Source organism: Sorex araneus, chromosome 4, assembly GCF_027595985.1.
Source record: "Sorex araneus isolate mSorAra2 chromosome 4, mSorAra2.pri, whole genome shotgun sequence".
Taxonomy (NCBI): domain Eukaryota; kingdom Metazoa; phylum Chordata; class Mammalia; order Eulipotyphla; family Soricidae; genus Sorex; species Sorex araneus.
In genome coordinates this window covers 31,107,514-31,129,732 of record NC_073305.1, presented here as the reverse complement: position 1 = coordinate 31,129,732, position 22,219 = coordinate 31,107,514, and the positions used below count along the sequence as shown (strand labels likewise).

Below are 22,219 nucleotides of genomic sequence, written 5' to 3'. Positions count from 1 at the left end.
CTGAGTGCAGATCCCCTCTCCCCGCCCCTTCTCTGCAAAATAGTTCATTGTCTTAATTATGTTCCTGGGAGAAAAGGCAGCCCTTATGGATGGCTTGATAAATCTGCAGTAGCGATTTTTGCCATTTAGATGCCATCAGTCTGGACAGTGGGGCCATCACTCACCTCTGCTTTGAAGGTAGACAGCCCAATTAGTACTCGCTCCTTACTGGCTCTGATCTCCAGATTCTGTCAGGCAAGAAACAGATAATAAAGTGACTTATTTGCAAAGGTACCAAAAAAAAAAAAGAAAAAAAAGGAAGAAGAGAAAGAAGAAAAAGCCAGAACAATTGTATGAGAGATCATCCCAGACCCCAAATCTGCTTTAATGGGAGAATGTGACATCTTGCTCAAGGTGCCAGTTTTGAAAGGTGTTGGTCTCAGATTATGTGCAAGCAGCGGCAAGAGACAGGAGAGGAAGTCGTTTCTCCATCCCCAGCCCAGGGACTCCATCTCTGCAGGCTCCGTTCCTGTAGCTCCAGAAAAAGCCAGTGTCACTGTCAGGGGCAGAACCCCATGGACTGGGTGGGTCTGTGTCGTGCTACGGTGGAGATGTGCAGCATTGGGGGTGTGAGGAAGGCAGTTGGTGTAACCTTGGAAGCAGGAGCGGTCAGAGGAAGTAGCAGAGGTGACCCGTGAGCTGAGGCGCTATGTATCACTTAGACAGGAGGAGAAGAGGGCGGCAGAAAATGGAAACAAGAGGTGTGGGGTGAGTGGGTGGGATTGATTTGTGGTGGGAAGGCAGGGGCCCAAAGGGAGGGACAGCGTGAGAAGAAGCAGGTGGGTGTCTCTGAGGCTTTCAGATGTGGGCTGTGGTACTGACGAAGAAGGTGGGTCTGACACAGGGCAGGAAGGCTGGGCAGGGAGCTCAGAACAGCCCTGGTGCTGGGTTTCCTGCCCATCTGGCCCAGTGCCTTCCATCCCTCTGTGTCCTCACCTGAGCAACTGGCATATTTTTTTATTATTATTATCACCACTGTCACTGTCATCCTGTTGTTCATCGAGTTGCTCAAGCAGGCACCAGTAATGTCTCCATTGTGAGACTTGTGGTTACTGTTTTTGGCATATTGAATACGCCACGGGGAGCTTGCCAGGCTCTGCGGGTGAGATACTCTAGGTGGCTTGCCGGGCTGAGATGGAAAGAGGAATTGGATCCGGGTCGGTGGCGTGCAAGGCCAATCCCTACCCGCTGTGCTATTGCTATTGCTCCAGCCCTATTACATTATTATTATTATTATTATTATTATTATTATTATTATTATTATTATTATTATTATAACAAACCCCTGATTTACAAGTTTGTTCAGAATGCAGTTGTTTCGGACATGAAATGTTCCAACATTAATCCCACCATCAGTGTGACCTTCCCTGCGTGGATTTTCCGAGCTTCCCACCTACCATCCCTCTCTGCCCTCTTGCAGGCACAAAGACATTTACTTTCTATTGTTTATTAGAACACAAAGGCAAATGGAATGATCAAAACTTAGATCACGTCAGTTTGTGACTCCTTTGTTTTCTCGCAGTGGTGTTGCTGAAGTCTCTGCTTGGGGTGGCCGGGCTGGTGGGGTGCTGGTTGAGCCTTCTGTGTTTTTGTTCAGGTTCATTGAGCCTGAGCACCGGCTATTGGGTTGCCATCTTGAAGATTCCCCTTTTGGTATGTTTCTGAGTCTGGGCAGTTTTCTTTTCCTCCCTTAGCAGAAACCCTTAAGCTTCTGCGATCAGAGATGTTGACAATTCTTATCTTTTGGTACATTGCCTGATGCAGCTAAACACTGGTAGCTGGTTCGGGTGCGGGCATTCTCATGGCCTGGTGGCAGATTTGAGGCTTCTGCCCAGTGGGGGAAGAGTGTGGGGTGTGCCCATGGTCTCTCATCGTGCCTGTTGACCAGGTGTTTGTGCTGATAGCCCAGACGTGGAAGTCTGCTCTCTCTCCCCTGACTTCCAACCAGAGGTTCCCCTGGGCCTGGGGAATGGAGCGAACTGGAAATGGGGTTCCTATGGGGGTGCTCTGACTATGCAGACTTTTGTAACTTCCTTTCGTGGATTTGTCTTCATTTAGGGTGTTTGTGTGGGCAGGGGGAGGGGTCCTCTAATTTTGCTTAAATTTATATGCCCCAACCTGCATGGCCTGCCTAGGGCCCCCGTGAGTGAGTGCAGGCAGAAGAAAGGGTAGTGAGTGCCTGGTGTTCTTTTAGCCTTTGGCGGGGAGTGTGGCGAGAGGGGGTCATATCAGGTGGTAGTTCTCAGGTGGACCATGGGGCCTTGGGGCTCAAACCTGAAGCTCCCACATACAAACCATGCATGCCAGTCCTTCGAGCCAACTCCCTGACCCCCTGGCCTGCTCTGCTGTACTCTGCAGTGGACACCGGATGGGAGGAGGAGGGCACAGCTGCCTGGCCCTGGGTGTGAGTCTCTGGGGAAGAGCAGTACTGAGACTGCAGTGCTGTCTGTTCAGTAGTCGCTTGTCCCCAGGACAGGAAGCACACGCTGACTCCATTTCCACCCCTGCTGCTACATAGGGTCCCTGAGCACTGGGAGGGGTGCCTCCAGACAAACAAACCAACAAAAAGAGACGGGAGTAATAGCAGTAACATCCAAAGGCCATTCTGAGTGAGGATCTGCAACCAGAGACGCGGTTTTGTTGAGTTGGGGTTGAAGGGAAAGAAAGGAATCACCGTGAATTGGCCTAACTTGTGTTCACATAATCCCCACTCCCACTCCGTGTCTCCCTCTCGCTACTTTTTCTAGTGTGCTGTGAAAGCAAAATGGAATGACAAAGTGTAAATAAATCGGGCCAAGTGATAGTTCAGGGGTTAAGGCACTTGCCTTGCCTGTGGCCAAATCGGGTTTGATCCCTGCCACTCTCTATGGTTCCCTGAAACCCACCAAGAGTGATTCCTGCCCCGAGCCAGGAGTAAGCCCCGAGCACTGCTGGGTGTGATCCCTCCTGAAGTAAAAAACAAAAAAGCAAGTGGAATGGGCTGGAGCGATAGCACAGTGGGTAGGGCGTTTGCCTTGCATACAGCCAAGCTGGGTTCGATTCCTCCGCCCCTCTCGGAGAGCCTGGCAAGCTACTGAGAGTATCTTGCCTGCATGGCAGAGCCTGGCAAGCTACCCATGGCGTATTGGATATGCCAAAAACAGTAACAACAAGTCTCACAATGGAGATGTTACTGATGCCCACTCAAGCAAATTGATGAGCAAGTGGAACAATAGATAGCAGTCATCCGGCTGGGTTGCCTGGAGGACCGTGTGAGCAGCTAGAGCCCTGCGGGGGTGGAGGGGGCTGTGGATCAAGGTGCAGGGTCTGCAGTGCCCTGGATTGCCCAATACAAGCACTGCAGGGAGCGTCAGCCTCACTCAGCACAGCCCCTACCCCATGGGTCCTTGTCCAGTTTCCTTGGTGTCCAGGACATCTCTGGGCTTTGTTCTATCTGGTCTCTCTTGGGGAACGCCCCCCATCCCCCCTGCTCTGCATGAGGAGGACACATAGCCAGGTGGTGGGGGTGGGTATCCTGTATCCTGGCTGTGGACCGCAGGATAGCCAGGGCCCCCTTGGGCCTCCCCCCGTCTCCCCCACCCCCAGGCCAAGGGAGGGATGCACTGGGTGTGTGGAGGAAGTTCAGCCTCAGCTGGACTAGGATAGGGTGACCCAGCCGCAGCCCGTGGCCCCTCAGCCCTCACTGGGGCCACGGGGAGGAGCCGGCAGGGGCTCTGCTGACCCTCTGCGTCCAAACCCAGGGACTGTGTGGCAGGAGCCAGCTCAGAATGTCTGTGCCCAGGTAGCCAGTCATTGCCAGAGCTCATTCGAGTGAGAAAGAGTTTCTCGCTCCTTTGCCGAGTGTCCAGCTTGCCATCCTACGTGGAAGGTGTTGCGGTTACTTTCCTGGCGCTCCTGGTGGGGTTTCCAGACACTTGGGGGGGATGGGGCATGGAGCCACTTGGGATGGGTGAGAAGTTGCTTTGCCCCTTCCGTAACAAAGCCGTGGAGAGGTTTTCTGGTCATGGGGCCCAGCCCCAGCCTTGGGCAGCTCCCAAAGCATCCGTGTGCCAACCCTTCCATAGCGCGCTCTCTTCTCTGTGACTTCCCCTCCCTGCGGTTAGCCCAGCCTTGTGGCAGCTCCATGGATGGTGGGGGTGGGGGTGGGGGGTTCCTCCCCTGCCTGGACCAGGTGGAGTGTCATAGGAGCCTCTTCTCATAGAGAGCTCCAAATGCCAGAGGGTTCTGGAGCCCCTTAGACAAAAGCCCCACAAACCCTCGCATCTCTGTTCACGCGAGAACTCGGAGGTACCCGCGTGACTGTGCCAGAGCCCAGGAAGGACAGGAGAAATCCTCGCAAGTGATTTTCCTCCCATCTCTGCCTAAGAGGCAGCGCCATCTGTGCTGAGAGCGGGGTGGTGGCTTGAGCACAGACACGTCCAACAGAAGCCACCTGTGGCACGGTTTGGGTCCTGCAACTGGGTAGGCGCAGCTGGGTGTGTGTTCTGTCTTCCCTCCTGGGTCACGCGCCCAGCCCAGAGGGGACCACTCCACTGTCTGGCAGAGAGGGCTCGGGTCTGACTCTCTCCCTCCGGCCGCAGGTGGTGCTTCCCACGTTCATTCTGGAGCAGCGCTCCTTGCTGGAGATGTACGCAGACTTCATGGCGCACCCAGACCTGCTGCTGGCCATCACGGCGGGGGCCACGCCGGAGGAGAGGGTCATTTGCTTCGTGGAATACTATCTCACCGCCTTCCATGAGGGCCGCAAGGGGGCCCTGGCCAAGAAGCCCTACAACCCCATCATTGGCGAGACGTTTCACTGCTCCTGGGAAGTACCCAAGGACAGGGTCCGGCCTAAGAGGACTGCCCCCCACTCGCCTGCCGGCCACGAACACCCCATGGGCAATGACCCGTCCAAAGGCTACAAATTGCGGTTTGTGGCAGAGCAAGTGTCCCACCACCCGCCCATCTCCTGCTTCTACTGTGAGTGCAAGGAGAAGAGACTGTGCGTCAACACTCATGTATGGACCAAAAGCAAGTTCATGGGCATGTCCGTGGGGGTGTCGATGATCGGGGAAGGTAAGTCATGGCGGACACGGGACGGGGCTGAGACACTGACCGTGAAGGATGTCATGGCTGGAGTTGGGATTGGGGTAGGATGTAGACTGGGAAGAAGGTGGCGGGTGGTCTTGTCATTTTGATTTACTAGTATTTTTTTTATTTGGGGGGGAGGGCATACCTGACAGTACTCAGGACTTACTCCTTACTCTGCAGTGATTCCTGGTGGTGAACGGGGGGACCAAATGGGATGCAGGGGATTAAACTCTGCTGGGCTCTGTTCAACAACCGCCTGACCCCTGTGCTGTTTCTCTAGCCCCAGGGTCTTGTGATTTGTCTTTTTCTTTTTGGGTCATACCCGGTGTTGTACAGGGATTAACTCCTGGCTCTGCACTCAGGAATAACTCCTGGCAGTGCTTGGGGGACCATGTGGGATGCTGGGAATTGAACCCGGGTTGGCCGTGTGCAAGGCAAATGCCCTACCCGCTGTGCTATTGCTCCAGCTCGGGTCTTGTGGTTTTAAAACCAGGTCCTGGTAATTTTATTGCCTACATCCCTGGCGGCCATCTTCCCACCGCCCCGTTCCCCCAATCTTCAGCCATGCATGTCTGTGAGCGGGGGACGGGGGGTTATTACCACCCTCCAGCTTTGCATGAATATTAGAATTGGCTCCAAAACTGTGGAAACGTTTTGTTATTCATTCTCACCAATGTTCTGGCTCATAGACAATGAAAATAATAGTACTTCAAAATCTGCTCTCCTAAAGTGTCCCCAGGCGGATCTCTCAACCGTGCTAGAGGTTCTAAGGCTCTCATCACGCCCCTGGGGGAACAGACGCTCCCATTTTAGCTAATAGCTGTGAATGAAGTTTATTCATTGTTTGAAGGAATCCGCAATAACCCTTGTTAAATTCCAGCGGCTGTGTTAGTGGTTTGTCAATGTCTTTCGTGGCACAAATCCCTCCGAGATGGTAAAGACCGGAGACTTCCTTCCCACTAGGAAAAACAATCCAGCCCAACATTTGGCTCTAGTAGGTTTTTGGAAACTCTTTCTACACCGCAGGCGATAAAAGTATCTTTCATTCACTTCGAGCACCTTTAGCCAGGTAGCTCATCTCTAAATGCAGGGACCTTAGCTGCAGTGACATGCTATCAGCAAGTGTCTTAAATTCACGTGAATTCACCTTGCAGTCTAGAGACTGCTCTGCCTTCCCATGTTCCTCAGTTCTGGCACCAAGAGCCTCTAGTTGAGACCCTGGATTAGCCGGGGGCCCCCACTTTAATACCCACCTGTGTTGCCCGGAGTCTGCAGCCGTCAGCTGTTTCTGTCCCGCGCCGCCCCTGCCCCGTCCAGAACTGTGGTCAGTAAGTGGTGTCACCTCTGAATTGAATCTCGTGGAGGGGTCAACAGCAGTTCTGAGAGAGAAGTGATGTGTCTGTGGGTCCCCCCTCCTAGTTCCTCTCTGGAACCCCATGATCTTCAGAGGAAAGTCTCCTCTGGCTAGTTCCCTCCCCCCGCCGTTTCCTTTCTGGAAAGGTCCCGTCTTGCTATGTGAGCTCAGATCATGAGATGGTATGAAATGGTGACTGAGTGGCCAGACGGAAAGCCTTTCTGCTTTGCTGTGTGTTTATTGGATCCGGCTCTGGGGGTTGCATGAGAACCTCCCAGCCCGTCACCAGGCATGGTCTGGCGGGGGGGGGGGGGGGGGGCTGCTCATCTGGCGCTTTTCAGCTCCTTTTCTTTCATTAAAAATGAACTTTCAGGCCAGACAGAGCTCAGTGACCAAGCACATGCTCTGCACAGCAGGGACCTGGGTTAGCTTCCTGGCAGCATATGGTCCCCTGAGCAGTGCTGAAGTGACCACCCCCCACCGGGCACAGAGCTGGGGGTACAGAACTAGGAGTAGTACGTGCACACTCCCAAGTGTGACCAAAAATGAAGGTATAACTTGTGATTTTTAAGTAACTTAAGTTATAATTATTTTAATTAATATTTTTTTATTTTGGGGGCCACACTCAGCAGTGCACAGGACTTAATTCTGGCTCTGAGCTCATGGATCACTCTTGTCGGGGCTCAGGGTCTGGGGTGTTGGGGATTGAACCTAGGTTTGTAGTGCAAGGCAAGTCCCTTATAATTATTCTCAGCCCCTATTTTATTTATTTATTTACTTATTTATTTTCTATTGAATCACAATAGAGAGTTACAAAGCTCTCATGTTTGAGTTTCAGTCATACAATGATCAAACACACATCTCTCCACCAGTGCACATTTTCCACCACCAATGTCCCCAGTATCCCTCCCACCCCAACCCTCCCCCTGACTCTATGGCGGACCATTTCCCCCCATACTCTCTCTCTCTCCTTTTGGACATGGTTTGCAACACAAATCTTGAGAGGTTATTCTGTTTGGTCCTTTATCTACTTTCAGCACACATCTCCCATCCTAAATGATCCCTCCAACCATCACTGACTTAGTGATCCCTTCTCTATTCCAGCTGCCTTCTCCCCCAGCTCGTGAGACTGGCTTCCAACTATGGAGCAATATTGCTGGCCTTTGTCTCTACTGTCCTTGGGTGCCAGTGTCATATTACGTTATTTTATATTCCACAAATGAATGCAGTCATTCTATGTCTGTCCCTCTCTTTCTGACTCATTTCACTTAGCATGATGCTCTCCATGACCATCCACTTATAAGTAAGTTTCATGACTTCATATTTCCTAACAGCTGCATAGTATTCCACCGTGTAGATGTACCAAAGTTTCTTTAACCAGTTCTCATCAGCCCCTATTTTAAGTAAGCCTAGTAGGTTCCTTTTCATACAAAGAAGATACATTTTGTTTATTTGGGTTTTGAGCCACACCTGACAGTGCTCAGGACTTCCCCATGACCCTACACTCAGGAGTCACTCCTGGTGGTGCTTGGGGGGCCCATGGGGTACCAGGGATTGAACCCAGGTCACCCGAGTGCCAAGAAACTATCTTTTTTTTTTTTTTTTGCTTTTTGGGTGGGTCATACCCTGGCTCTGTACTCAGGAACTACCCCTGGCGGTGCTCAGGGGATCATATGGGATGCTGGGAATTGAACCCATGTCGGCCTTGGTGCAAGGCAAATGCCTTACCGGTTGTGTTATCGCTCCAGCCCCCAAGAAACTATCCTTAATCTCTCTGGCCATGGTCCTGCCAATGGTCTCTTGGTTATTCTACTTCCTGAGCTCATGTTGTTTGACCTTAGTACCATTTCCCACCTGCAAGCTCATTCGAGGACGAGCTTCAAACAACAGTACCAGAGCTGCCCAGTGTCTCCACGTGCCGTGGTTATACACTGGAAGGACACAGACACAGACACAGACAGCCTGGCCTGCTATCATGAGCCTGGGCAGGACCAGGCCTAGAGTGTTCTCTGGGACCACTCTGTTCCCTGGGGTATGGGGCAGGGGGCAGCCAGGGCCCCAGGGCGGGTGTTTGCTGGCCTAGTATTGGCTTGTTGGAGGACAGGTCTGCTCAGCCGGGAGGGCTGTTCCCCCCCCCCCGCCCCGCCCCACCTCCCCACACACACAGCCGGGCGCCTCCGTTCTCAGGCTCAGGCGTGGTGGTGTTCGGGGCACACACACTCAGTCCTGTGCTGGCCTGGGAGTGAGATGGAAATGCTGCAGTGAGATGGAAATGCCCCCGTCCTGCCCACACGCCCACAGTGCCTGCCTGTGCCCCCAGCGTGAGCGCTGCCCCTCATGCTGGGAGGTCCAGGCCCTCTGCCCAGGGGACAGGCCCACAACCGGGCCGGTGGTATCCCGGGAAGGAGCATAGGGCCGCTGGTGCCTGGGCCCTCGGAGCTCAGGCCCACTTGCTCTGCCTCCCAGACTGAGGCCGGTCAGGGCAGATTGTGTGAAAAACTGGACGCAGCTTCCTTGGGGACACGAGAGATGGCATTGGGGACCCCCTTCGTTCAGATGGCCTGACCAGCTCTGAACACATGAACACACACACACACAAACACACACACACAAAAACACACACAAGCACGGGGCTTCTGCTAGCCCCAGAGTCCAGAGCAGACACACAGGTGCCCTGAGTTTGCTTTACCTCTTCCTTCCTCGAGACAGTGTGACAACAGTGGCCCAGGGTGGTCAGGGCTGAGGGGTTAGTGGGTGCAAATCCCAGCACTCCTGTCCATGGGGAATCAGGAGGGGAAGATGAAAAGGACTGGAGATGAGATGGCCTGTTCAGGAGAAACTTGGAGAGAAGCTCAGAGAGACCTGGGCATTAGCGTCCTTCAGTAGGAAACCCGACTCCCCTGGAGGTGGAGAACCTTCTCTTCTTAAAACACATGTTTAAACCTTGAGATTCTGTGTTCACAGTGTTGTCATTGATTGTTTCTTGTGCACATAATTTCAACACTATGCCCATCCCCTGTGTATCCGCTTCCTGGCCCAAGGACCTTCTCTTTTTTTCTGTTTATATTTATTTGATGCAGGAATGGGGCAGCACTGTGGATCTCTGTTTGGTTGGCTCTCGGGAGTTTTATTGGGCTTAAGACATGCATGATGTGGAACAGAGAGATAGAACATATGCTTGCCTCACATGCAGCCAACCCGGGCTAATCCCATCATCCCATATGGCCCCTGGAGCCCTGCCAGGAGTGACCCCTGAATGGAGAGCCAGGAATAAGCCCTGAGCACTCACTCCCACACAAAACCAAAATAAAACAAACAGAAAAGCAGCAGAGTGCTCACTCATCTCAGCTGGGCATGTTCCCTCCCAACAAAACAAAAAGAACATGCAAGATGGGAAGATAGAAAGGCTGGGCAGACCAGGATCTGTGGGCAGTTCTCTGCTTAAATATCCCAGACACGAAGCCTGGGTCTGTTCTTGAGGCTTTTTCTCTGGGATGTTCTGTTATTTATTTGGAGGGGGGCACAGCCAACAGACCAAAGCCAGAACTGCATTTCAGTCCTGGGAGGCAGGTGAGTACAAGGCCCAGACTGCAGTACCCTTGGGACATGGCATGTTTGCAGGACCTTTGCACATGCTCTGCCTTCTGCAAGGAACACCTTTTCCCCTCCTCTCTCAGCCTACTCTCCTCTTACCCAGCTCAAGTGCACTTTCTCAGGGACCTTCTGTTTCTATTTTCTATTCCTTGGTCAACCTCCCTGGCACCGGGTACCTTCTGCCCTTTCACCCTGGCCACTTGCTATTGCCTGGTGGGTCACTCATGAGCACCCACCTTCCTGCTCTGCTCCTGAGGGCAGAAAGTGGGTCTGTTCTGTCTGCTTGGCCCTTGCATCTCTGCACCGTCGCCACACAAAAGGACACATGCCAAGTAGAGGGTGCCCTGCAAAGGGGCTTGTGCCTTTCTCATTGGCGCAGTCTTTCTCGCCAGTGGCTCATCCCTGCTGTGCTCGTGCCTGACGCTTCCTCCTCTCTCCCTGGAGGGGTCCTGAGGCTCCTGGAACACGGGGAGGAGTATGTGTTCACCCTGCCGAGTGCCTACGCCCGCTCCATCCTCACCATCCCCTGGGTGGAGCTCGGAGGAAAAGTCAGCATCAGCTGTGCCAAGACGGGCTACTCTGCCACCGTTATCTTCCACACGAAGCCTTTCTACGGAGGGAAAGTCCACAGGTAGGCTGGCTGCGGGCGGGGGGTCCTTCCTCCCAGGGAAGATGGGCTTGAAAAGTCAGATAAGGGAACAGGGAGGCAGCACAGAGGCTAAGGTGTTGCCTTGCACCAACTGACCTAGTCAGATCCCCGGTGCAAGCAACTGACCCAGTTCGATCCCTGGAACAGCACAGTGATCCCTGAGCCCAGAGCCGGGAGTAAGCCCTGAACCCAGATATATTGTTGAAGGGAGGGAGGAAGAAGGAAAAGGAGTGGGGGAGGGGAGGGGAGGGGGGAGGGGAGGAGAGATACCACACCCTGCCATAGGGCGTGTTTTGAAGGGGCCCAGTGGAAACAGGGTGAACCCCTTTGGGGGTGCTTTGGCAGCACATCCACAGCGGGGAGAGGTGCGACCAGCAGGGGATGGGGCTCGGTAGCAAGCAAGTGAGGCCCTGAGCTGGACACCCCCACCCCACAGGATCACTCAGCAGCATTACTGAGCTAGGAGCCGCCCCCAGCACCTCCGGGGGTGGCCAGGAAACAACAATCCAAAGCAGGGAGGAAGAAGGTTTGTTTCTCCTTGCAGTAAATGCTCCCTCCAGAGGCCTTGGCCTGCCCTGGCGGGAAGCGGTTTGGAGGTTCTGTCTGGGAGCACCCACAGGGCTACACCTCTCCAGGGCTCCCCTTTCCGAGCACCCTGAATGCCAGTCCCCTGAGAGATCAGTACTCCGCCCACAAAATGCTCCCTTCCCCTTACAGAGCTGGGTCTTGGCTACCCAGAGACTGGAGGGAGGCTGCGGGGGCGGGGAGGGGGGCGCCCACTTGTTCTCCTCATTCCCCCTGCACCAGCCCCCACCTTAGCCGTTCCTCTGGGAAGGTTCTTCTGGGGTGTCTCTGAGGACCAGGGTATCCCTCTGTGGGCATGTGGGGGCCGGGGCACAGCAGACTGTGGGCGAGGCTGCCTGCTCCCCTGTTCCATGCTGGGTTCTTGAAATCAACTGTGGGAGATCCGTCAGAAATTGAACAATGCTTCTCCAGTTACAAGACCCCCTGACACGGAATGCAGCCGGATGCATCCTGTGCTTGGTCCTTCCTCCCAGAAGCCTGGCGCAGTTCAGAGTTCCCGGGTGGTGGGGGTGGGGGGGAAAGAGCTTCCAGGCTACCTTTGAAGCAGCTTAACGTGCCCTGAGCTGGACAGGCCATGCTTGGCTTTTGGGGACAAGTCTCTAGCTGGGGAGCCCCACGGGCTGCGGAGAGCTGCTAGGTGGAGCGAGAGGGAGGTTTTTCTCTCACCCCCGCTGCTCATAGGGAGCTTGCCCGGGCCAGGTGAGTGGCACCGTCTGAGGGCTTGGGAAAGCTCGGTGGCAGGAGGCCAGAAGCCCCTAGTGAGGGGCGGGCATGGGTGCCAAAGCGGCAAGACTCAGCTCTGCTGGCCGCCTGTAGGGGCTGGGAGGTCCTGGGGTGGCCCGTCCCTATTTCCAGTATCACCCCAGTGGACCTGACCCACAGGCTGATTTGGGCTCCTCCAAGGACTGGAAAGTTCTCCCTAGACTCCCTCTTGGGGTGGTTGAAATGAAGCATTGCTAGATGCTATTTCGGGGGAAGAGGCAGACACGGCGGTATGTTTTGTTCTCACTGAATTGCTTTGTTTCCACCCCAGCAATTACACCTGTTTTTGTTTTGTTTGGGGGCCCACACCCAGCAGCGCTCAGGGGACCAAACTTCATCACATGCCGGGCCCTCGTGGGTACTGTCTCCCTGCCTCCCTCGAAACGAACATCTTGTATAAGCTTTGCATAATGATCCAGCCTAGGAGAGTCTCTCTGCTGCGTTACTGTTGACGATTCTGCAGATGCTTCATTGCCTTCCAGTGTGTCCACCGAGGCTGACCTTTTCTCTGTCCAGGGCTTATTTGCTCACCGGAGCCAAATGGCAGAAAAGAATCCCTATTCCCCACAACGAAATCCCTAAACCAAAGTGCCCGTTGTGAGTCCGTCTCTGGCTCCCCACTCCCCCGCAGGGTTACAGCAGAAGTGAAGCATAACCCCACCAACACCATCGTTTGCAAAGCTCACGGCGAGTGGAACGGAACCCTGGAGTTCACCTACAACAACGGGGAGACCAAAGTCATCGACACGACCACGCTGCCCGTGTACCCGAAGAAGATCCGTCCTCTGGAGAAGCAGGGGCCCATGGAGTCCAGGTAGGTGGGCAGCTGGCCACTTAGTGATGCCTGGCCTTTCCCGCCAGAAGAAGAGCTGGGAAGCCCGAGCAGTGGAAATGAGCCTGGCCTGGTGTTCTGGCGTACGAGCTACTCTACTGTTCTGCCTTACTCAGGAGAGAGCCCCTCTAGCTTCAGGTTCAGTTATTCAGGCAGGGGTAGCGGGGTGGGGCATGTGAAAAGTCAATAGCAGACTTTATTATCATTCTTTATTTATTTTATAAAGTAGTTCACAATGTTTGATTACATTTAGCACAGTGGGTAGGACGTTTGCTTGCACGCAGCCCACCCAGGTTCGATTCCTCCACCCCTCTTGGAGAGCCCGGCAAGCTACCAAGAGTATCTCGCCCCCATAGCAGAGCCTGGCAAGCTCCCCGTGGTGTATTCAATATGCCAAAAACAGTAGCAGCAAGTCTCACGATGAAGACGTTACTGGTGCCTGCTCAAGCAAATAGATGAACAACTGGACGACAATGACAGTGAATATTCTAACACCAATCCCATCACCATTACACCTTCCTACCACCATATTTCAGATGTTTCCATCCTGAACCCTGACCCCTGCCCCAAAGCAGAACTGAAATAATTTATTTTGTATTTTTTGTTATGAAGAACCACTGAAATTGCTACAAAACAGTTTCCTTAGAGGAAAGAGTGTGAAGATTGTTATGTTTCACAGGGACCATTAAGCCTTTCTATATTATTACTGTCATTATTATTATTATTATTTTTGGCTTGGGGGCCACACCATAGTGAGCTCAGGGCTAACTCCTGGCTCTGTGCTTGGGGTTCACTCCTGGCAGTGCTTAGGATCAGATGTGATGCTGGGGATCGAACCTGCTGTTCCCTCTTCTCTGGCCCTATAACCTTTGTCAGCTGAACTGGCCTGCTGATAACTTATGAAGTTAAATATAGAAAATTGTTGGTAATGAAAGGACCTTACAGGAAGCACTGAGATACTTTTCCTTTAAAACCTAAAAACCCATAAATCCAAAAAACAGAAAGTATAGATTCCAAACACAATTCCAGTTCACTGCTGCCTCGCCCGTCCTTCTGGGCATACAGCAGGGCTGGGGCTGGGCGGCCTCGCTGCTGTGTGGGTTCGTTCACTTCCATCCTGTATTCCACTTTTGGGAATGTATTCAAAGGGGAAACTCATAGTCATAAAAGATTGAAACATACAATTGGGTATTCTATTCGGGGACAACGGCAAAAGAAAGAAAAAGCAGTCCTCTGTCCAGTGATCTGAAAACAGTTGAGTAAGTTAGTGTCTACAGTGCTGCATAGGACCAGGCATGTACTTTGCCTGCTGACAGTTTAATTCCTGGCACTCTAGGGTCCCCCAGCACTGCTGGGAGTGTCTCCAAACACCCTTTTCCCCCCAAATGAATATTCCACTCTGTTAATATATTGCCTTACGTAGGGGGTGATGGTTAGGTATGGTTACGTAAGTACACAAGCCTTATATTTTTGGAATACAAATATTTGATTTTTTTTTTAATTCTAGGAAGTTAGTAAACTGGGGTCCATGGGTCATACGCAGCCTGTGGCTGATGCCTGTGAAGTTTAACAGGAACACAGCCAGAAGCAGTCAAGCAGTTATTTAAATATTGTTTTCAGCTTATTCCTTGCTGAAATTAAGTAGTTTCAGCCAACGCCATATGGCTACAGTGCCTAAGTGTCTGCTATCTGGCCCCTCCTAAAGAATGCTCGCCAACCCTGCTTTTATCTAAAAGCATTTTACTCTTTAGAAATACGTAGGATTACACTGAAATTACAGATGAGCCCGTGAAAAGGTTTGCTGTTATAAGAAGTGTGTAACCATATGGAAACGGTGTTTATCGTGTGGGACAAAAGCAGGGATGCCACTTTGTGCATAAAAAAACAATCTAAATGCATTTTATTTATTTATCTATTTGTTTATTTATTTATTTATGCTTTTTGGGTCATACCCGGTAATGCTCAGGGACTACTCCTAGCTCTGCACTCAGGAATTACTCCTGGCGGTGCTTGGGGGAACATATGGGATGCAATGGATTGAACCGGGTTGGCTGCGTACATGGCAAACGCCCTACCCACGGTGCTATCGCTCCGGCCCAGTCTAATGCATTTTAAAAGAGCAGAGTATTTGTACTCTGAGGCCTAGTACACTCCTATTAATGTTTGTTTGGGGACAGTGAATGTTTCTTGTCGGTGTCCATGTCCACCTGAGTAGAGGCCCTGAGTTCCCCGCCTGTTTTGTAAGAGAAACAGGACAAGGGAGAGACTGGGAGAAGAAAGACACAGGCCTGGCCCATGCTGCTTTGGCCGAGCCTCTGGAGTCAGGAGCGTGGGATGCAGGTCACCTGACAGTGAGAACAAAGCCAGGGACCCCTCAGGTCGTCCCTCCAAGGACATCACTGGGGTTGCTCAGGCAGAACTTTTGTCGCCTTGGTGAGCCTTGGAAAGCCAGCACCAGGGCCTGTGTCAGACAGGGGCACCCCCTCTGTGGTCTCATGCCCCTGTGAGCATGGAGCCGGACTCTGGCAAACAGGATGCCCACCTTGTCCCCCGGAGGAAAGTGCCCCCCAGCAGGGAGGCTGGCCCGTGACTCCCTTCCTGCACAGGGCACTGGCACACTGGGCTGCTGCCCCCACCAGGCCTCACTGCTGAGGCCGAGGCTGTCACTGTGGCCTAGGGGGCCTGTGGGGAGACCTGGGGCTCCAGCGGACACCGGCTCCGGGGAGGCCTCTGGAACTCAGCTGTCCCCTAGAAGGAAACCACTCACCCGTGGGGCGATGAGGAAAGAGTCCCATCTGCCCACCCTGCACAGTCTGCTCAAGGTCCTCTAAGCAGTCCTGCGGAGACCCCCAAAGGCAGAGCCAGTGTCCAGGTGCCAGCCCTGCCCTGCCCAAGGCCTGTACTGGCCTTCTTCCCCCCTTTACGCTTCACTCCCTCGCTGGCTTGCACCCTGTAGCTCTGAATGCCCCTCTTGTTTGTTTTGTTTTGTTTTGTTTTGTTTCCACCTGGGTCTTTTCTGTGCCTCCCTGCAAGCCCTACATCAGAGATGCTCTTGGCATCTGGATGAGAGAGAGCCAAGCTCTTCAGCTGGGGCAAAGGGGGCGGTTCCTGTCATCCCTTCTTCCTTCTTGGCAGGGGTAGGAGGGGTGGGGGGCTGTGTCTCTGCCCTTTATTTTATAGTTTTTGGGCCATGCCCTACTGCTCTCAGGACTGGCTCTGAGCAGACTCAGTGGGTCGTACAGGGTGCTGGGGATGGAACCTGGACTGGCTGCATGCAAGGCAAATGCCCTACCCACTGTACTATGGCTTCGGCCCCTACATCTCTGCCCCTTGAATGTGGGGCCTTAAGTTACTAGGAAACTTGGCACAGGAGGACCTGGCCTGGTGAGCACCTCACCCTGGGTTTTTGTTGCCTCCCTCTTTCTCATCAGGCAGCAAGAATGGTAGAAGTAGAGAGGATGGGGGAAATTGTCTGCCAGAGGGGTAATACTGGGGACATTGGTGGTGGAAAATGTGCAGTGGTGGGGGGATGGGTGTTCGATCATTATATGATTGAAACTTAAACATGAAAGTTTTGTAACTGTATCTTATGGTGATTCAATTTAAAAAAAAAGAAAAAGAATGGTAGAAAGAGCAAGGTCTGTGAGACCAGAGGAGCCTGGCCTTACCTCCCAGTTCTAGAAGATTCTTCAGCCATAACATCAAAGTCAGCTCTGCTGACCTGGCTTTCTGGCCTCCAGAATGCCCACTGATCCTTAATTCTGAGCCCCCTTCACTGTCCCTTTCCCCCTTTGTGGGAAGCCCTGACAGCCTCCCATCACACATGTCCACACCCGTTTCCTGTGCTGTGACGGGTCCTCTTCCCTGGGAGAGCTCCCTCACCCGTCAGTGAGAAGCCTGAGCTGTCTCTGCGTGAGTCCACCCAGCCCCACGGCCCTCAGGGAGGGAGGCAGCCTGGTGGGGTGCCCTGCTTCCCCTCAGCGCCTCACCCGCCACCACAGAGGCTATGTGAAACGGGGTGACCCCCGGAAGGTCCTGACTGTGGGAGCCATATTCTGGGGAGTGTGGCAGTCTGTGGGGGGCTGTTCTGTGGGAGGAGCATGACAAAGGAGAGACTGGGACAGGCCCCTAGCGTGAGACCCCCAGCAGATGCTGCAGCATCAACCCCGCACCCGGGCCCCTCTCCTCGTGCCAGCTCCACTTCGGGGCACCCCAGTTGGTAATGGGTGACCAGCAGCTGACCATGGACAGGTCATGCCACCTTCTTACACTGCCCTCCTGCACCTGTCACACCTCCCTCCCTGAGCCGCTGTGTCGAGTCACTGTCCACGGGAGATGGTCGGCAGGAGGACAAGGCTCAAGGAGCATCTTCACATAGTCTATGGCCACACTGCCACCACTCGTACTAGATCCCTCCTCAGACCCTGGGAACCCTGAGTCCCAGCAGCCCTGGGTTCAAGGCCTGCCTCCCTTAAGATGTCCTGAAAGGCCATCCTAAGTGTCATTGCCCCTGACTTTTCTCTCTCCCCCCCAACCCCCAGGAACCTCTGGCAGGAGGTGACCCGCTACCTGCGGGTGGGGGACATAGATGCGGCCACGGAGCAGAAGCGCCATCTGGAAGAGAAGCAGCGGGTTGAGGAACGGAAGCGGGAGACCCTCCACATGCCCTGGAGGCCCAAATATTTTACGCAGGAGGTGAGTGGGCCCCAGGCAGGTGGTCCTGAGGAGAGGCGGTGCGTGTTTGTGACTTAACTGCAGAGGGAATGAAGATGGTGGGTAGTGGTGATGGTAGGGGAAGGGCAGCCTGCCCATGGCCTTGGCTTTGGCCAAGCTGAGCCCTGGAATTGCTTGCATCAGAAAAGCCCAGGCACCTGCCGGGAATCCTGCCCGGCCAGGCCGTGGGATGGCAGAGCGGGATGCTAGCCAAGGTTTTTAAAGAAAAAAGGACAGGAGAGATAGTACAGTGGATAAGATGCTTGCCTTGTACACGTGGACCCCGACACTACATTGGGTCTCCCAAGCCTCACCAGGAGTGAGCCCTGAGCACTGCCTGGTGTGGCCCCCAAAGTAAAGAACAAAACATGACTCTAGTAGCAGGGTTGCTCTATTCCTTTCTAGCCTAGCACCTGTGATGAATGCACTTTCGGTTCTTGCCTCACTGAGCCTCCTGCACTGCTGTCACTTCTTGCGTGTGCTGGCCAACTGGTAGCCAGGAGTGTCGAGGGCACCCCCAGTCCTCTGCAGGCTGCCTGATGGGGGTCACTGGTTTTGGTGAAATTCCTCATGCAGGTCCTGACTCCTTCCCTCTCCCAGACACTCATCCCATGTTGTAACTCCCGTCACTTTCTTTTGACACACGACCTTCCTTGATAGAAACCAGCAATCATTCCATGGGATTTCCTTCTGCAGTGTCAGGAGGTGAAGGTCCCATGGGCTCAGAAAGCATCGGGGCCAAGGGGCGGGGGAGCGGCGTGGCTGGGCTGGGAGCTTCCGGGAACGAGCTGCAGGTAGTCGCTGCTTTCCTGGTGCAGAGCTTGGGCTGGGGCCACGCCTAGCTTCTCCCCGCATCCCACTGAGGCCCGTCATGATATCGCTTTCCTTCTCTTCCAGGGTGACAGCTGGGTCTACTTCAATCCCCTCTGGAAGGCGCACTGATGGGGTGGCAGAGCAGAGCTTTCAGAAATAGCCGTTTTTGTAGGAATTAAAGTGGTACAGTATCAAAGTTCGGCTGGTATGCGCTGAGAAGCTTGGTATCATTCAAGAAATCATACCTGAGAAATTATATACTGTGAAAAATGAATGCTCCCCCCAACTCTGCTTTAGGATTGAGTTTCTTCAGGAGCGACCTGGGGCCTGTGTGTGTGCAGAGGTGGGCACTCAGCGCTGACTGTTCACATGCATGCACTCAACACAGCTGCTGGGAGGATGTGTGTAGACATGGCACTTATCGAGGTGTAAGCGGGTTATTAGGAGCTCCCTTTTTAATCAATGAGGTTTGATGTTTTCTATTCTTCATGATGCCAAAAACGTTTTGCACTGACAAAGGGAGCCCCATTCATTTCCGATCCAAACAACGGTGAGCTAGCCGTGGCCCATTCACATGGAAAAAAAAGTGGTTCTGCCTGATACCTGTGTAGATGGCTATTATATCAGTCCAAGAACAATACGTGCTAGTTCCGGTTGGATGGAGAGTGGGCAGGAAGTGGTTAATTTTTCAGACTGGAGCACATCTGGGAGAATTTAGGCTCAATTGGGTTTTTTTTTTTCCTCCCAAAAACTTGCCCCTGACAATTATTCATACTCAAAGCACTAAGTCACACATCTCTCAGAAGCTGCTTCTTTACAGTAGAAAACAGGACATTTGGAGACTTTGTTACTTTATGATGAAAAAGGGCTTTAGAAGTTAAATACACGCAGGCATATCTGAACAACGCACAGCCACAGCCTCCGCCTCAGCTTTAGTTTGGGAAAAGAGCAAACTTTCCTGCGGACGGTTTTGTTTTTTAATATACCTTTCTTCTTTCACCCAAACTGCAAGAACACCACTGTGATCAAACATACTTACAGCCTGCATAAGCGTTCCATGGATTCTGTTGAATTTGTCTTCAACCTTTATAGATGACGTTGAGATATGGCTAGATAAAGCAAAGGGGAAACTGAAATGTTTGATTTTTGCTCAATGCTTACTTTATTTTTTACTGTGCCACTCCAATGAGAATATTTATAAAATCCAGTAGCATGAGTGCTTCTCTGTAGTAATACTAATTTTGTGCCTTTCGTCTGCTTTCTGAAGACCAATTGTTCATGACTTTGTAGATATTAGACAAATATATTTCGATTAAATACCATACCTATCAGTGTGCTGTTGTCTTATTTCTAGGGATTCAAAAGATCTGCCGAGGGGCCAAGAGATAGTATAGTGCTTTGGGCACTTTCCATTCCCAGCACCACATGGTCCTCGAGTATCTCTGGGCATAGCCCTGGAGGTGGCTCAGGTACCCTCAAGTCATTGCACTGAGCCACTTCCTGGTTGGTCGAAAATTGCCAGTGAGGCCCCGAAGCACCTCAGTATTACCCCAAAGAAAGTTCTGTTGGAATTGGTGGCTCTGATCTGAATGAGCTCACGTTTGATTGACTAGGTACTAGTTTGTTGTAAACAGCAATTCTATTCATATAAAGTGCTTTAATTCATTATCATCTACCAGATAAACACTATGGATTTTTTTTTCTGAAAAGTTCCTAATAACATAACTCATACCTAGTGAGAAGTTACTGCCAGGTAAAATCACAAATGGTCCTGTTTTAAGATTTGGGGGGAGGATGGGATGTGGGTTTTGGGCCACACCTGGTGGTATTCAGGGATTACTCTGGATGAGGCTTGGGGACCGTCAGTGGTGCTGAGGATCAAACTGTGGCCAGCAGTGTGCAAGGCAAGATACTCAGACCTATGTCTGAAAATAACTGGGAGACTAAATGTTTGGACCCATTTTGTTTCAGAGAGGGAAAACAATAAATGTTAGAGGGGAAAACACAAACCTCATTGAGATGGGAAAGTGACCACTGGTGTTTTCAGGTGTTACAGGTGTTAATCTAAAGTATAGTAAGTAAAACATATACTTGAGAGAATATGTACAGCAATCAAAGCACTTGCCTTGTACACAGTCAATCTGGGTTTAGTTGCTAAGCAGCACATATTCCTAGGTACCACTAGGAGTATACCCAGAGTACAGCTGGGTGTGCCCCCCACAAAAAGAAAAGAGGGAGGGGCTCATTTTGCCTTTTAAAAATTGTGAAATATGTATAAATGATTATATACTTACATGTCCCCCACAACACAGACTAAGGTATGTGTGGCAATACCTTAAGCTACCATACAATATCCCCTTCAGATATTGAACAGGGGTAACCCCACCATCCTAACTTTACAGCGATCATCCTGTTTCTTAGATGTATACTGCTATGTATTATTACTAAAGCTTGTTTTTGGTTTTGAGTTAAGTTCAAAGGAAATTGTATCAGTTTGAGCTACTTTTTTTTTTTTTTTTTTTTTGCTTTTTGGGTCACACTCAGCGATGCACAGGGGTTACTCCTGGCTTTGCACTTGCACTCAGGAATTACTCCTGGTGGTGCTTAGGAGACCATATGGGGTGCTGGGAATCGAACCTGTGTCGGCCACGTGCAGGGCAAAAGCCCTACCCGCTGTGCTATAGCTCCAGCTCCCCTTTTTCCCTTTTTTAAAGATTAGGTCCATGTTATGTTTGAGCTGCTCTGTTTGTTTGCAGTGCACAAACCAAACCCAGAACCTCAAACATGCAAGGCAAGTGTATTGCTATATCCCCAGGGACTATATTAACTACAATAATTTGTTAGCATTCCTATTCTGAGACTGCGTTTTATTGTAATTTGTTAGTGGTAAACTACACGTAGCAAAATCATTTGAACAATATAAATGAATGACATTAAATTCACATTATTGTGTAACTACCATAACCATCCAGCTTGTTTCAGTTTTCTCCAAACTGAAACCCAGAATCCGTTACAAAGTGATTCCCAGGGGCCCTGAGAGAGTATAGCAGGGAGGGTGCTGGCCCTGCATATGAGTATGATCCCCAGCATCCCATAGGGTGCCCTGAGCCTCATCAGGAGTTATTCCTCAGCACAGAGCCAGAAGCCCTGAGCACAGCTGGGTGTGACCCCGAAACAAACAAAAATTACTCTCATCTGCAGCCCTTAGCCACTTTGTGCACTTCTGAACTTATCTAAGTAGCTCATGTAAGTTCTCCATTGCTCGTTATTTTGTTAATCAGGATTTGTTTTTCCTTTTCAAAGGCTAATACTCCATTAGATATTTATGTACCACATTTTGCTTATTCATTTACCCAGAGAAACTTTTAGGTAGTTCCCATCTTTTAGCAACTGTGGATAATGCTGTTGGGAACATGAGAATGCCAGCATCTGAGTCCTGGCATTCCATTCCTTTGGGGTAGATGTGCCCAGAGGTGGAGCCTGACTGTAGGAAAATGCCATGCTCCATTTGAGGACTGCTGTAGTCATTTCCACAGTGACTATACCATTTTGAAATTCCACCACCTACATAAAAGGCTTAAATTTCTCCACATTATCTGCAGTGCTTGGAAGTTTCCATAATCACTCATGGGTAAGGAGTACTCTTGGCTTTTTATATATATATTTTTGGTGGTGTTGGGGATGAAGATGGAACCTATGGCAAGACACATGCTTTTATCCCCCACTGTCCTCATTCTCCACTTAGTGATGCTGGGTGTGTTTTTGGGCTGTCTTCCTTGGAGATTTTTGTTTGTTTCTGGGCTGT

The 22,219-nt window shown here is 51.7% G+C and overlaps 1 protein-coding gene across 2 annotated transcripts in view; it reads left to right on the top strand.

Annotated features, from left to right (window-relative positions):
- Positions 1-19,738, top strand: part of OSBPL10 (oxysterol binding protein like 10) — a 299,778-nt gene extending 280,040 nt beyond the window's left edge. For both annotated transcript variants that reach the window (XM_055136189.1, XM_004603949.2), the window contains 5 exons: positions 4,620-5,097; positions 10,505-10,691; positions 12,688-12,870; positions 17,430-17,583; positions 18,499-19,738. In XM_055136189.1, coding sequence (XP_054992164.1) covers positions 4,620-5,097; positions 10,505-10,691; positions 12,688-12,870; positions 17,430-17,583; positions 18,499-18,543 — 1,047 coding nt within the window. In that variant the 3' untranslated portion in view covers positions 18,544-19,738. The remainder of the gene's footprint in view (positions 1-4,619; positions 5,098-10,504; positions 10,692-12,687; positions 12,871-17,429; positions 17,584-18,498) is intronic.
- Positions 19,739-22,219: the final 2,481 nt, after the last annotated feature.